General features: G+C 34.4%; 1 protein-coding gene across 2 annotated transcripts in view; it reads left to right on the top strand.

Annotated features, from left to right (window-relative positions):
• Window positions 1-17,224, top strand: part of DMXL1 (Dmx like 1) — a 185,359-nt gene that overhangs the window by 164,348 nt on the left and 3,787 nt on the right. For both annotated transcript variants that reach the window (XM_004696573.4, XM_045285386.1), the window contains 6 exons: window positions 4,195-4,255; window positions 7,735-7,862; window positions 10,499-10,591; window positions 12,028-12,119; window positions 13,230-13,282; window positions 13,669-13,886. In XM_004696573.4, the coding sequence (XP_004696630.1) occupies window positions 4,195-4,255; window positions 7,735-7,862; window positions 10,499-10,591; window positions 12,028-12,119; window positions 13,230-13,282; window positions 13,669-13,886 (645 nt within the window). The remainder of the gene's footprint in view (window positions 1-4,194; window positions 4,256-7,734; window positions 7,863-10,498; window positions 10,592-12,027; window positions 12,120-13,229; window positions 13,283-13,668; window positions 13,887-17,224) is intronic.

Raw genomic sequence — 17,224 nt, 5'->3', positions numbered from 1 at the left:
AAAAAGATTGTGTCTTTGGCATGTCATGGATTTTTCATCAGTCTTCATCTAATCCTGATGCTGCATTGTTCATATTGTCCAACATCTTGGAATATTTGCTCAACAAACAGATCTTTCAGTTGAAAAATGCCACTCATGTTCTTCTATTTTGGTTTTCTTTCCACATTTTATTTTACTACTTTATATCATCTTCTCCAATTGCTCTTCACAATCTTCTATTCAACTCCTTTACTTCACCATTACTTCCTTTTGCTTTAGCTACTCTGTTCAAGAGCAAGCTTCAGAATCTCTTCTGGCATCTATTTTGGTTCTGTCTTGCTTTCTTTGTGAATGATGTCCTTAATGTCTTCCCACAACTTGTCCGGTCATTGTTCATTAGTTTTCAGTGCATCAAATGTGTTCTTTAAATGACCTCAAAATTCAGTTGGGATATGTTCAGAATTGTATCTTGGCTCTTGTCAACTTGTTTTAATTTTCTTCAACTTCAACCCTGGCCTTCTTGTGACTGACAGTGTTTATCTTCATCACAGTCCCTTTACACAGATGTTGGTTTGATTTCTGTGTATTTTATCTGGTAAGGTCGGCTTGTATAATTGTCACTTATGTCGTTAAATAAGCATTTGCAATTAAGCAGTCATTCCTCTTGCAAAATTGCAGTATTTGGCATCCTTTCTGTCACCAAGGTGTTATTTTCCAACTATTGATCCTTCCTATTTCTATCTTTCCTATCCTAATAACCAATAATTATCAAAGCATTTTGGCTACCTTTATTTTTTTCAGATGGCTGATCTTCAGTTTCCTCCTCTTTGACAGTAGTGTGTATGATAGGTAGGTTTATTGTGCCAACCTCGCCAATAGGAGCAGGTGGGATTAATAAGGTCTCTGATTGAAGGGCTAAGAGATAAATGGCTAGGCAAGGCCCACCTCTCTCTCTTGCTTTCTGGTGATTGGACCAACATGCCGCTGCTTTAGCTAGTTCTCTGCCCCAACTTGTGAGCTACACTACCTGTGGGACAGCCAACCCGTGGATTGTGTAGCTAGAGCTTGAAGTTCCTTCAAGACCTGCTTTGCCACACTGCTGGTCTGTACATCACTTGAGCTGAGTCTGGAGATCCTGTCGTCTTGCATTGCTTGAATTCGATATCCCATCAGGGCTTGCTTCGCTAAGCTCCTGAGCTGCTAGCTGTTGATGACCTGCCTACTATTTGCTGCCTGTGGGTGGACTGCTTGCATTACCTAGGGAAGAATCAGCTATCTGATTCCTTGACCTTGGACCCAGCAGCCATCATGAGTCGAAGGACTTCTAGTATATTACCTGTTCCACAGAAGTGAGTTAAACTGAGCACTCTGTACTGCTGTGTGGACTAATTAGCTGTTATATGTTTCCGTGGTGTGTAAATCTTATCAATATATAGATATATATTCATAAGTGTCCTGATTTTGTTTCTCTAGAGAACCCTGCCTGAACCAGTGTGTAAATGTGAATAAATATTATATTAATCAGTCTTCCTTATAGGCATATTTTTATTATGTTATCACTGCAGTGCTATCCTTTAGAATACATCTTAAAATAATTCATTCTCATGATGAATGTGACACTATACCTGTTCAGGCATATTCCTACACAGTAGATATATGATTGTTGATTCAGCAATACCCTTGGGACAGTTCCACAATCCAATTGGACAACAGTCCATTTCAGCTTACTAATTCCTAAGATATCAATCTTTATGTATTCTGTTTCATTTTTGATGACTTGTAATTTTCCTAGATTCATAATTTTTACATTACACATTCAAATTGTAATGGACTTTTGCAGCTGTTTCTTTTCATTTTGAGTCATGCCCCATTAGTAGATGAAGATCCTGACAGCTTTGCTCATCGATACATGTCATTAAAGTCAGCTCTCCTTTTAAGAGTCAGCTCTTCCACTCAGCCTTTCCCTCTGAGAAGCTCTTGCACCAGCACACGTTCGCACACTCCTCTGCCACACATAAGGTTTTCAATGACTAATTTGTTTTCAGAAGTGCCACCAGGCTCTTCCTGTTCCTAATCTATCATAGTCTGGACACTCTGGTGAAACCTTTCTACCATGGATGACTTTGCTACTATTTGCAATACCAGTACAGAATCCCAGCAATACACAAGTCACTGCATTACGACAAAATGATAGACAGTTATGGAGGAGTATCTTAGTATTAAATTGAAAGGCAATTTGGTGATTATTCAAATGAAATAACTTATTCATAGTTAATTTTTTTCCAGTTGACATGCTAACATTTATTTATAAGGCCAATTGATAGTATAATGGAGAACTGGAGAAGGATTCAGAGGATATTGTCATCACTCCGTTTTTTCCTTCCCATTTCCAGGTTCAGGAAATACCATGAAGTTCCTTCTCTAATACCTTTTTAGTCAACCTCTCTTCTACAATTTCAGCAGCAAGAGTACTTTTCTCTAAAGTACTAGGCAAATTGCCATTTCTCTACTTAAAACTTTCAGATTTCCAAATAAAACTCTTAAGAAATACTTGTCTTTAACATAACTTCTAAGGCTCCACATGATCTAACCACTGCCTCTCTCTAAAGCCTCATCTTCTTTCCTTCTATAATTTCCATAGCTTCTCCATTGCAAATGTCTAATGTCTTTATACTCTTGTTCAGCTTTTTACAGTATTAATGATTTTATTGTTTCTTTTGTACTTACTAAAATGTGAGCTCTGAGTCTGCCTGCCTGTGCATGCTGACGGTCTGTAACTAGAAGTTGATGTTTGACCTAGAGTGAGGTGCTCAAGAGGTATTTGTTCATACTCTTAATAATTCTGATACTGAAATCTCCTTTCTCATTTCCTTCATGACTGATTTTTTTCTCCTATATAAATCCTAGAAAGATACGTCTTTAGGTGAGGTTGTTTTGTTTTTGAACAAACCAAACTATAAGTAGTCATAGTCCCCACTCCATTCTCTAGAAATATGTACCAGTATAATAAGGTTTATACTTAGGGGCTCAAACATAACAGTTGTGAGGAAGGTGCAGGACTCGATAGTATTTCTTTCTGTAGTTCCTAGGGTCACTATGAGCTGGAACCAACTCAACAGCACCTAACAATGTGATGACGTTGTTCATTTTTATGTAGGTTTTCTAGACTAGTTAGCTATTGCTTCATAACATTCTACATATCCCTTCATAAACCTTTTCAAACCTCAGTTCACATATTTTTTTATTCTTAGAAACTTTATTTAGCCAGTAAAAAGAGAAAATAAAGGAACTAGAACTTTCAGGCAAAAAGAAGCATGAAATTTCAACATGAAATTTGCTAGAGTATCACACAGCCATTACTTATTTATTTGTGGCTGAAAGATGATGAATAAAATGTTTTCGTAGTCCTAAAAACTCTTTTATTGAATTATAAACACTAACAACCTAAAGAAGACTTCCTATTATGAATTTCTGGTGTTTTATAGTATAACTATAAACAATATGTATTTTCTAGTTTTAAAAAAATTCTTTACCAGCCCTGCTGACCTTGTCCCATTCCACCCTACCAATCTCCAGCTTCCCAACAGTATTAGATAAATTGAAAAAATTTTTTTAAATTTTAATGTAATGTGCATGAGGCTGCTACAAGCTTGTTCTGTCTAAATGATTACATATTACTTAAGTCATGTTGCTGTATGCATAAGAAATGTTCAATAAATGAAAATTTTCCTTTTAGTTTTATATATTTATTTTACTCTTGTTTGAAAGGCTTCTTAAATCAAATTCTGTTTAAAAACTAGAGTAAGTAAGCAGTTCTAAACTATCAGTTCAAAAATGTATACAATTTTCTGTTTGCCTCTTTTTTGTTTTTCACATGCTTCTGCCTGTCTTTTTAACCTTAAATACTATTCATGATTATTGCAATAAGCTTAATGGGATCAGAAAAGAATTGTCAAAAAAAGAGGTAAGACTAAATTCTTGAGGGGAATTTATTCTTAGATCCTGGTCAGTGATGCAAAAACAGTAGGTGTGAATAACATATAAGAGCTGCTTTATTAAATTTCATTCTGGTCGTTAGCTTTAATATTTATAGCTCTTATAATGATAGATGGAATCACACACAAAAAATATTATTTAGATTTCTTATCCCAATTGGAATATTTAATCCTACTTTGTATTATAACTATAAAATAATTATTTTTGTTTTTTTAACAGCTGATTAAGAAGGCCATTAATAATGTCAGAAGAATGACTTCTCATCCAACTCTTCCTTATTGTAAGTTAAAGATAATGAGCAATTATTTTTTCATTCTTGTGTCTTTTCATAATTAAAAGGCTTTTGTTTCATTAAAAGTCAATGTTTATTTTACTATTTTCATAGAGAATGCTATCAAATAAAATCACCAGAAGTGTATTAAAATAGAGAAAATTTTTGTTGAATTAAATAGATGTTAACTCAATGGACTATATTTATAGTATTTTAACTACATATTTTAAGCGAGCATAATTTATATCTGCACATAGAATCCTTAAAAGAAAATACTCACTGCCATTAAGTTGATTTGGACTTCTGGTTACCTATAGAACACAGTAGAACCGCTCCCTAGAGTTCCAAGGCTATGCATCTTTAAGTCTCGTCTTTCTCCCTAAAAAACCAAACCCACTACCATTAATCCAACTCATAGTGGCCCAATAGAACTATTCCCTAGACACAATGGAACTAGTCCCAGGTTTTCTGAGACTGTAAGTCTTTACAGAAAACCTCATCTTGCTCCCTTGGAGTGGCTGGTGAATTTGAACTGTTGACTCTGATTAGCAGCACAATGTGTAACCAACTACGCCACCAGGGCTCCTTGATGAACTCCTTAAACCACAAGCCAAACTTAACTGCCATCGAGTCAATTCTGACTCTTAGTGAGCCTATCGAACACTGGTTCTCCACCTGTTGGTCGCGACCCCTTTGGGGGTTGAACGACCCTCTCACAGGGGTCGCCCGATTCATAACAGTAGCAAAATTACAGTTATGAAGTAGCAATGAAAATAATTTTATGGTTGGGGAGGTCACCACAACATGAAAGTTTGAGAACCACTGCTATAAGACAAGGCAGAACTACACTTGTGAGTTTCCGAGATTATAACTTTTTATGATCATAGAGACTTAATGCCAAAGGAACTCCTTAGACACAGCTAAATTGTAGAAGATAATAGAACAGCTGCAATCTTGTGTTGCATAGGCCATAGCCAGAATTTGTTCATTAATTGCCTCACTGTAATCAGTTTAAGAGATCTTGGGTGATGAGACAAATGAATAAGCTATTGATTACTAATCAAAAACATTGGCAGTTTGAATCTTCCCAGAGCCATAGGAATGAAGACCTGGTGATCTTCTGAAAGATGATAGCCTTTGAAAACCCTATGGAGTGTAATCAAACTCTGAAATGGGGCACCACGAAGGGGAATCAGCCCCGCAGTAGCTGGTTGGGTTTTTTGTTTGGCATAATCAATTCATTTTTTATTAATTTTTTTGGTCAGTTTATGTTTTTATCACTCATTAATAAGCATGGGAAATAGTTATTAATAAGCACATATATTCTAAGGTTGGACATACAAGTTTATTTTCCATTAATCTTTTTTAGGAAATTCTAAATTTTGTCTTCATTTACCAGTGAACTTCATGGGGAATTTAATGGAAGTGTTGAAACAATGAAAAATAATAGAAATAAAATACTGGTGGGTTAGAATCAGTATTCATTTTGCCATGTGAGTATTGCAAATTGTAGCCTTTGTCAAGTTGAAAACTAGAAATACATATTTTTCATCCACAAGTCAGTGTAATGTGAAGCGAGAACAAAGAGCAGTTATAAGGTTTGTAAGTAAGGAATCAAACGTATTTTGTACACAAAGCTTCAATAATTACCACTTTAGACAGTGCTCCCTATAGGAAAAAATATTTGCCATTGCTCCAGTCTATCTCTGTGCCTTAGGGCGTGAAAGTTTCTTAAGATATGGAAGGCACCTCAGTTTTTTCTCAGCCCCTTTCTGACAGTTTACCAGTTTGTAATGAACCAATCCCCTTGAAATAAAGGGAGTCCCTTTCTTCAAAGTTAACTAATGAATTTATGTTCAAAGGTATTAGGTAACATGAAATCAATTCTATTGTGAGGGGTAAGTACCTTGTTCAGAGATTACTGAGTTTAGTTGAAAGTTAATTAAATATACCTGCCCTTTTTTTAGAATATCTTTATTTCATGAGCAAGTTTCACAGGTAATAATTTCATTCAATAAATGCTTTTATGCAATAGAAATGTTATGAGATGGAACTTTTAAGATTTGGCCCTGAAGTAGATACTTCTTACTAATTTATTTTTTTATTTGGAGTAGATTTTTAAAATTTTATAGTCACTATAACCTACATTTTTACTTGTACTCCAAAGAAATTTTTAGAAGTTAAGCTAATGTCTGTACAAGCAGCCTAAAAGTTCACAGGGAAAAAAAATCCATCATCTTTTGATTTCATTTTTCCACAGTTTTTTATAAGCACTCTTGCTTACTTGCCTGGAGTCATCAGTTTTCTCTTTCAGAATAGTAATATCTTTCCCCTTTTCACTAAGTATCTACTGAGATCATACTATATGGTAAGTTCTATATGTACGCGGCTGAGTAAGAAGGATGAAAAGGACCATATTCCTTGGTGTCAGAGAATCCTTCAGAGTTATGAAGACTGATGTTTGCATGGTCTATTAGTCTGTTGTGCAAATTGTTACCATCACTCTTCTTTCATACAAATGGAACCAATAATTGCACTGGAGGTGGTTGCTCGTGAGCTTTTAGAACCACTGTTGCTATTCACCAAAGTAGGATATAGAACATTGTCTTTTGAACCGTGTTTTGCCATTTGACCTTAATGTTCCCCAAGGCAAAATCCCACAGAACCAGCAAAAGTCCATTTATTTTACATATTTGGTAATAAATGATGAAAACTTGGCTAATACATGACTAGCAACTTGCTAGCTTATATTTTAGACATTAATGTAATTTTTCAGTATCACTGTACCACATTATCATAATTGTATATGAATGTTTATTATATGCTTGGAATATTTCTGACAACTTTATTAAGTTATTTCATTTAATTCTCATAAATATTTAGTAATTTATAGCTTTATTTTCCAGGTGTATAGGTAAGGCAATAGCTCAGACAGCTTTAATTATGTTTCTGAGTATCACAGAATATGAGTATCACAGGCAACGTGAAGAATTAGTAATTATTTAGCTTGTTCTACTCCCACATTGAAACAGATGATATATATTTGCTTTATTGAGTAAATTAGGTTAACTTATAGAAATTATACATAGCATTTGAGTTTTTTTGTTTCATGTTTTAGATAATAGCCCTACTAATTAATTAATTCATAGCCTGAATTATATACTGGCTCTTTACTAATCCCAAGAATGTGCTATATGAAGTAATTATAATAAAAATTACTCAATAAAGGCTATTAAAACACCTTTGAGATTGTTTTAAAGAAAAATACAATTTTTCTGATTTACATATTTTTATTGTTTTGAAGATGTGCTTGCAGTCAAAGGAAAGTACATAAAACTATTTGTGCTTTTGCAAAATATTAAAGTAAATTTTATACAAAGAATTACTTGGTGGGTAATTTCTTTCATGAAGATTTTCACATTGGATTAAAATTTTTTCCCTAAAATGATTATAATAAATTTTCAATTTCTCCCCTTCTTTTCTTGCAGATCTGACAGGAGCTCAAGATGGAAGTGTCAGAATGTTTGAATGGGGCCATTCTCAACAAATAACCTGTTTTCGATCTGGTGGCAATTCAAGAGTTACACGAATGAGATTTAACTATCAGGGAAATAAGGTAGTATGTAGACCTATAAGTGTGATTGTATTGGAGGTGTGAAAGCATAGTAGTTTGTATCTCTAAACAATATAGCTCATTATGCTAATTTATGAAAATTTATGCTTGGTTTGGTGTTTTTTTTAATATATTCAAGGAACACTTAATAAGCTCAATTGCTTCTTTCTGGAAGTAAATTGTTACATACTCATTAAAATTCACTTAAATAACTTGTAAAGACTAGATGATTATAAGATAAAGTTTTTATTAGTAAATACTTCCACTTTCTTTATCCTATGGAATCTTGTCATTCAAAGTGTGGTCCAGCACTAAGCAGCAAGTATCATTTGGTACCTTGTTAAAAATGTATTATTCCCAACCCAACCAACTGATGCACCTGCAGTTTAACCAGATACTCAGTTGATTTGTATGTATGTTAAAGTTTTGAAACACTTCAGAGCAGCACATCAGTAAACTATGATCTGACCTTTTGTTTAACAAATGAAGTTTTATTGGAACAGTGCTGTACCTATTAATTTATATACTTTCGTATGGCCTTCTGGGTTAAGCTGTGAGCTGCTAACTTTTATGTTAAATCCACCAGTCACTCCATGGGAGAAAGATCAGGCTATCTGCTTCCAAAAAGATTTATCATCTCCGAAACCCCGAAGAGCAGTTAGTTTTATGTCCTCTAGGGTCACTAGGAGTCACAGTTGCTTCACTGGCAGTGGGTTAGGTGTATGGCTAACTTTACCACTATAGCAACAGAGTTCAGGAAGACAGAGACTGTGTGATTACCAAGCCTAAAGTGTGTATTATGTGGCTCTTTAGGAGAAAGTTAGCCAACTTCTCCCCAAGAGCATCCTTTGCTGTCTTCCCTTCTTATACACTACCATTTGCTCAGAGTCTCTCTTTGCCCCTGGTATCTCACTAACACACTCACTAACGCTATTAAAGGGCAAATCAACCTGCTCTTTGTCATCAGTATGAGGCTCCAGTAAAAACTGTCTTTGGCTTATGGTATATCTTGCCATCCCTTTTCCTTCAATCTCCCAACCTGCAGATTTCCTCACCTATAACCTGTCGGATGGTACGCTGGAAACTTTTTGTCTACTATGTTTATTACACAGCTCTATTCTATTTCATAAAAGTCAGGGATGCTCTTTCCGTGTAGCTAAAAAGCAAAATTTTCAGAGCATATAATTTCTGAATACCAATTAGTATTGTTATTTGTTCCTTGATAGAAAATTAATGGGCTTTTTGGCAGAGACCCTTAGAGTTTTACAGGCCTTTCGATTGTATTCCATATCAATATCCTTAGTTTTTATGCTTTTCCATTTTGGTTATTAAGATTATTTCTAATTTGTTTTAGTACCTCAACTTATCTCTAATTCATCCTTAAAATTCCCAACAAAGCTGTATAGCTAACAACATATATGTAACCTCACTAACAATTAAAGAAATATAAGTTTAAAGTAACCAATGTTTTTCTTGTCTAAAATGGATAAATATTTGAAATTTTAATAATACTGTCACTATGATATAACAAAAGGTAATTCAATCATCATAATCATTTCAGATAGAATTTGTTGACAAAGCTTTCCAATTTGTAGATGTGTTTTTTATAGAAAAGGAGCCGTAGTGGTTAATTAATGTTTGACTGATGGCAGAAAGGTTCCTAGTTCCAACCCACCAGCTGTTCAATGAGAAACAGTCTCAGGAACCCTATTGTTATGAGATGGCACCAACTCGACAACAGTGGGTTTGGTTTTTGGCTTTTCCTAGATAAATACTGAAAATATATATATATCAAAATATGCAACACTTTTTATTTTAATTAGAGAAAATGGACAATTGTCTATAAGAAAAAAGGTTCAGAATTAACTAATAGCACAGCCTAAGAATAAGGTAGATCTCTATGTATTTATATACAAAGATGGCTATAGTAAGTCAAAATGTAATTGTAAAACAGCATATTTGTTGTAATCTTGGTTTAGAATAACAAACCCTAAAACCTATGTGTATGAATGTTTGAATATACACAGAAAAAATTTTTTAAATAAACCCATCAGATGATTAACAGTTGTTAGATCTGGGGTAGGGGCAGGTAGGTGTACAGGGTAGACATCTGTTTATTTTACATGCACTACATGAATATATATAACTTTATAATGTAAAGAAAAAAAGTTAACAGTCTTATGCAAAGACTTCTTTCATCATTGAAGTTTTCCAAGTCAAAATTGCTCTGAATTTCTCCAGTGGAATTGTTAGACTGTGATAATCCTGATTTGTTCACCTGATTGTATGTTTCTGGAAGTCCTTAATTTGTCTTTTTCAGAATGAACAATCTATCTTAAATATAAAGCTTGGTCACATGAATTAATATGTAAGTCTAGAACCCTGGTTTTGGGTTATTTATAGAAAATATGCAGATTATAGAGTAGGTTCATGTAGTAGAATGTGTATGACAGGATACTTGTTTCCTTTATATCTGTACTGTAATTTTTTTTAACACAGGAGCAAGTTGGGTCCATGTATAGGTAAATTGAATGTCATCAATCAGATGCTTAAGAGTCAATATATGAGTCGTAATGAGAATGAATATTAACATGAACTTTTTTATTTGTACTAAAAAAATTTAAATAATTTTCTCTAAGTTTGGAATCGTTGATGCTGATGGATATTTGAGCTTGTATCAAACAAATTGGAAATGTTGCCCAGTAACTGGAAGCATGCCTAAGCCATATCTGGTAAGCCAATAATTTTTACTTTTAAGAAAATAACAAATTTTTATCTTAAGGAAGCCAAGAATATCGGTTTTAAACAAAAAATATTAAAACCAGTAAAAAAAAAATGTCCTCATGTATTTAATCATATTACTGGAAACTGTTGGTATTATATGAGAATTACTGGGTGAAATATTGTAAAGCATCCTGAGTCTAGGGAAATTAACCTGAATAGAACCAAAATAATAATCTGCAGAGAACCTGCAACCTGTGAGTCGTCATGTAAGCCATTTTCCTCCCTCACAAAGCACCACCTGTGCATTGGTTATTTTCTGCAGTTCCCTCTTAAGAATGAATAAGATATCCAATAGCTAGTACTACTGGGCTTTTTGCCTCTTTTGAAGAGCTACAAAATACTGATACATCTCTATTCAGGACTCTTGAATAAAACTTCAACAACTTCATAACACTGTTTGTATTAAATATATTCTTCATTTGTAAGACTGAGGAACACCTATTAGGATGAAATTAAGATTCTGGTAATTTACCCTAGATTAAATGTTGGAATGGAGTACTAATTTCAGTGAAAGCCATCAAGGAAGAGTTAGAGAAGCTATCTTGACAAGATAGTAATTTCTCATATTTTTATTAAGCCAACAGATATAAATATGCACATTTAAATTCCATGAGGAATTGTATTTTATTTCTTAAACAGGTAGATTATATTTATTTTAAGAACACATTATTTAGCCCTATTCCACAGGTGGTCTAGGGGATGGGGAGGTGGCTCAAAAGATAGGTGTAGTTAAATGAATTCATTTTTTATTAAAAAGAAAAATCTGAGCTAACATTGGGTGGAAGTTTTTCTTATATAGACTAACCCTTCCATAATATATTGTTTTTGGTAAACTATTACAAAAAATGACATTCTCTATGCTTTTGACTATTAGTAGTATATTTTTACATGTATTTAAAATTTTTTTAAAATATGACTTTAACCATTTGCAGAAAATTCTCAATAACATTAGCTAAGATAAGCAAGTCTGAGATCATCTAAAATCTCAGTTTCTGTCTTCCCATAAAATAAAAGTGTTATCAAAAGTATTAAGTGAAATATTTGTTCTTCTTTTCTTTCCCTTTGTACTTTTTAGTTGAACAAAGTAAAGGAGTTTGTCATAAAGGGTAATGACACATGTAGTTTACACAAATGGTTCTAGAAAAACAAATTAGGTATGTGTCTATGAAAAAGGGAGAAACAAAACAAATGTTAAAAATCTACAAATCTGGCTAGAAGAATTAGAGTTTTCTGTGTTACTCTTGCAACTTTTCTAAAGTTTGTAATTATAGGGGAAATTTAAAAAAAAAAGAACCAAAAACCACATGATCACTTTTTGCATAATACATCTGCCCAGAACTGAAAGCTTTTGTGACTGAAATAACATTTATTTATAACATTCCAGACTTGGCAATGTCATAACAAAACAGCCAATGATTTTGTCTTCGTGAGTTCCTCCTCTCTGATAGCTACTGCTGGTCTTTCAACAGACAATAGGTAAGAGATTATAGCTGAAGTGTGTGCATGTGTAGCTGAGCTTTTATTCATTTATTTTAGACTGCTGTATTATTTTGGTTTATTAAGCATTGTTTTCATAGTTTTTACCTTAAGTAATTCTATCATAGGGATTTGTTTCTTTCTTAGAACCTTTTTAGTATTCTGGTCATACACCTAATGAGATTCTGGTGCCCTTAAAATCAAATTCTATTTCTTTGCTATTTTTAATTTTTTGATATTAAGACCAAAAAAAGTGGGGGGGGGCAGTGTTTGCTTCTTAGTGCAATTAATTTTCCCCTATGTTATTCTCTATGTATTAAGAAAGGTTGGGGTTACAAATCGGGAACTTTTATATATTGCATTGTTAATTAATCTTTGCAAGAGCCCCATAAGGTAGGAAATATCACTGTTTCACAAGAGAAAACAGGAACTCAAAGAGACTTCTTGTCCAAGATGACATACCTAGTACCTGGCAACCTCTATCTGGACCTCCCCAAGAAATCTGACATTGTAAGAAAATATCTCTTCTCCACCCTCATCATCTCTCGCCCACTTTTGCTTTCTACCTTGTAGCTGCATTCTAAGACCTAGGCCCACTATCTTTACTGAACGTTCATATGTAGCTGTGAAGTCTCACTTTGTTGTACAAATGGGATTATAGGAATATGGAGGCTATGGCCCATCATCCATGAAAATTCATTACATAGAGTTGATGTAATGAAAAAATGTTTTGCAGCTCATAAAATGGAGTGAAGGCAAGTTCCATTCATACTAGAAAATCTGTTTACAACTAATGTCTTTCATTATTTGTGTACATTGTCTAGAAGTTAACAAATTTGATGAATATAAAATATTGTTTTCATATTCTGTCTTCATATAATATTTTTATCATGTTATCCTAAGGTAACACAGTTTTATTAGGTACTATTTTTTAATTTGTGTACAAATAATTGATATATTGGCAATTTACATGTATTTGGTGCTTCTATAAATCTAGGAGCCTTCAGTGAGAGCATCGCTCCAGTGTTACATAATTATATGGAACAGAGTTTAAAATCTTTTTATCCTCTTTTAGCCTTTTTTGTCACAAAATGCTTTTTTTCTTTCCAGGAACATATGTTTGTGGGATACTCTTGTTGCACCTACCAATAGTTTAGTCCATGGTAAGTTTTATAAACATCACTGCTATCCATTTCCAAATGGAAATTCTGTATATTAATCTCTAATCAGATATTGGGCTCCGGGTGCAATTACGGTTCCTCATTCCTCTTGTGATCACCCAAAATCTCTACCTAGGCAGTAAGCTAGGGAAATTTTAAGTCTTGCACAGTTCGTTTTCCATCTCTGAAATCATTCTTCATTGACCAGTGTCTAGTATCTTGAACCATTGTTTTCAATATTTAATTGGATTTTGAATTATTTCTGGCAGGCAAAGAAATCTGGTCTGTTTTTCTATCTTGACCAGAAGTAGGAAGTCTTTCTCTTTTTTTTTTTTTCTTTTTCTTTTTGGTTAAGTGGCTCTTACTTATTTTTGTTTTTTCACTTTCAGCTTTTACTTGCCATGAGAGTGGAGCCACGGTGTTAGCATATGCCCCCAAACATCAACTGCTGCTATCAGGTGGCAGAAAAGGCTTTACATGTGTGTTTGACCTTCGCCAACGACAACAGAAGCAGCTTTTCCAGAGCCATGACTCTCCAGTGAAAGCCATTGCTATTGACCCAAGTGAAGAGTACTTCGTTACAGGATCTGCTGAAGGGAATATCAAGGTAAATACCGATCCCACAAGGTCTGCACAGTGGAAATCTTCAGAAACCTTAGCCTTTTAATCATATTGATGACACTCAACAATGCTAATTGTTATTTAGTACATTTTGTGATACATGAAATAACATTTACCCTTAAAGGTTTTCTGCTTTTTTTTAATTGATATTGAATGTGCTTAATTAAAGCATGCAAAATAACTCTGTTTCCATTCATTTAAACATATTTTAGAGGTACATTAGAGTTAGTCTTGACTCAGAATTCATCCTTTGACTTGTAACTTAGTGAATTCAGTTTTCATACTGAGACCTAAACTGACATTTTCCTTTATCGCAAATTTCTTCTCATCTTTTCATAAATTCAGCAGTGCCTGATTCAAGAATTCTGGATGTGCCCTGATAAACCCTACCTATATCAGTCATTCTCCAACCCTTACTATGTTTGAAGCACATAGCCACCTGATAAAATTGCTAAGCAGCTTATCCAAATTGCAAATTCCTCAGTCCTAACCATAGAATACTGGGTTGATTAACTCTAGCACTGAAGAATCTGAAATTACATAAGATAGGCTTATGTAATTATGTGTCCTCTGGCCACATTTGGAAAGAGCTACAGGGATAGGTCAGTTTAGATTAGCCTGTGTTATTCTGGAGAGTGTTCTTGAGAGGTTATTTTATAGAGCCCATTCATTTAAACAATAGAGAGCATATTGAGTGCTAATAAAGTTGTAATTCTTGTTTAGAAACAGGCAAATTGTTTTCATAATTCTCAGCAAGAAAAATAGCTAGAATGACAGAATTTTGAAAGGGTTTATTTTATTTAAGACAAGTATATACCAAAAATTCTTTTGCTTCGTGATTGCTAGGTGTCAACGGGATCAGGTCTCAGGCATCAAAGAACAAAAAATCAAATAATTGTGAATGAGGGGGAGTGCCTAGTGGGGACCCACCTGTAGGCAACTGGATGCCCCCTTACAGAAGGGTCGCAGGGAGGAGAGAAGCCAGTCAGGATGCAGTGTAGCAACGATGAAACATACACCTTTTCCTCTAGTTCCTAAATGCTTCCCCCCCACTATCAATGATCCCAATTCTACCTTAACAATCTGGCTAGACCAAAGGATGTACACTGGTACAGATAGGACTGGAAATACAGGGAATCCAGGACAGATGATCCCTTCAAGACCAGTGCTGAGAGTGGTGATACCAGGATGGTAGGGTGGAAAGGGGGAACCAATTGTGAGGATCTACATATAACCTCCCTGAGGAACAGACAACAGAAAAGTGGTGAAGGGAGACATCTGACAGTGTAAGATATGACAAAATAATAATTTATAAATTATCAAGGGTTCATGAGGGAGTGGGGAGCGAGAAGGGAGGAGAAAAAATGAACTGATACCAAAGGCTCAAGCAGAAAGCAAATGTTTTGAGAATGACGATGGCAACAAATGTGCTTGACACAATGGATGTATGTATGGATTGTGATAAGAGTTGTACGAGTCCCCAATAAAATGATTTAAAAAAAGAATTATTTTGCTTTAGTTTGAAGCTCGTTTCCTATTTGAACAGCCTGCTCCTAGAATAAGTCAGTATGTTTTAGATTAGATTGTACTCTGATTCTGCAATTTATTGGTTAATCACAGTTCTTCAAAGGAAAACTATACAATATAGTATTCATAATTCAATAAATTCATAGTTTTCATAGTATGGATTAGTATATTCTTAAGGGGAAGAAACGGGTTTTCTAAATATCTCAAAAATATCCGGAAACAAATTGGTTTTCTTACTCTAATGGATGTATGAAAAGCATTCACATAAGTGAACATGCTCATAATTTATTTTAGAAAATTATTTCAGAAATAAAGGACTAAAGATAGAATGGCTTAGTAAATTATTCTGAAGTTGTAATTATTAACTTTACTTTGTAGTTGGAACATAACTTTGCTTAGTGAGAGAGCCTCTTGGTTTTAGTCATTTCCTTCTTTCCAGCCCTCCTGATCTCCTGGTGGGTATTTTGATACAGACAGGGATTATATGCCCTCTGACAGCTGTAGAGTTAAAGCTTTGCTGAGAGATAACTAAGAAACCTTGATAAGAGTTCCTGTAATACTGCAAGTTTCGGTAGCATTTGACATTTAACTTCCTTGTACTTTACTTTAAGCTCATCTCTAATTTGGAGTTAATAAGAACTTTCTGCCTTGGTGTGCTGTAAGAATTTATGATATACACGCAATTAGAAGGACCCTTAGTTGTGCTGTGGGTTATGTGTTGGGTTGGTAAATACAAAGCAATGTGTTTCTTTTAGACATAGTCAGAGGAGCCCTGCTTACTTAATGGTTACACGTTAGGCTGCTGCCCACAAGGTCAGCTGTTTGAAACCACTAGCCACTTTTCTGGAGAAAGACAGAGCTTTCTATGCCCCCACAATAGTTTTATTTTCTCAGAAACCCATAGGGGGCAATTCTACCCTACCCTAAAGAGTCAGAGAATCATCTCAATGGCGGTGAATGAGTGGTACACAATCAGGAGTCTAGGTGGCACAATGGGTAAAACTCAGATACTAACTTAGTAAGTCACTCATTGAAATCCCTCAGTAGTTTGTGAGAAAAAGATGTGGCAAACTGCTTCTGAAAAGATTTTGGAAACTCCATGGGGCAGGCAATGGTACTTTGTCCTGTAAAGTTGCTGTGAATCCGAAACATCTCAGACACAGTGAGTTTCTTTTGGTTTTTATGCAGAGTGTTAAAATTAGATCTACAAAGTTTCTTTTGTATCTTTGTTTTGGAAAATCCTTATCTGCTTAAAACCAAACCAAAAAACAATGGTCATGTAGTCAATTTTGACTCATGGCGAACCCGTGTATTTTAAAGTAGAACTATACGCCTTAGGATTTTCTGCTGATTGTTTGTTTGTTTATTAATTCTTAAAAGTAGGTGCTTCTGTGTGGATTTGAATGGCCAGCTTTTTGTTTGTTTTTATTTATTTATTTTTAAGTCATTTTATTGGGGGCTCTTACATCTCTTACAACATTCCATACATCAATTGTATCAAGTATATTTGTACATTATGTTGTCATCATCATTTTCTAAACATTTACTTTCTATTTGAGCCCTTGGTATCAGCTCCTCTTTTTGTCTTCCCTACCCTCCTCACACCCTTATGACCCTTTGTTAAATTATAAATTATTATTATTTTCCTATCTTACAGCGACCACTGTCTCCCATCACTCACATTTCTTTTTTTTTTAAATCATTTTATTGGGAGCTCATACAACTCTTATCACAATCCATACATACATCAATTGTGTAAAGCACATTTGTACATTCGTTGCCCTCATCGTTCTTAAA

The sequence above is a fragment of the Echinops telfairi genome, unplaced genomic scaffold, assembly GCF_000313985.2.
Source record: "Echinops telfairi isolate 266 unplaced genomic scaffold, ASM31398v2 ScPeMD7_7469;HRSCAF=8507_1, whole genome shotgun sequence".
Taxonomy (NCBI): Eukaryota; Metazoa; Chordata; class Mammalia; order Afrosoricida; family Tenrecidae; genus Echinops; species Echinops telfairi.
The sequence above is the reverse complement of the archived record's forward strand: the minus strand, read 5'-3'. Positions and strand labels throughout refer to the sequence as shown.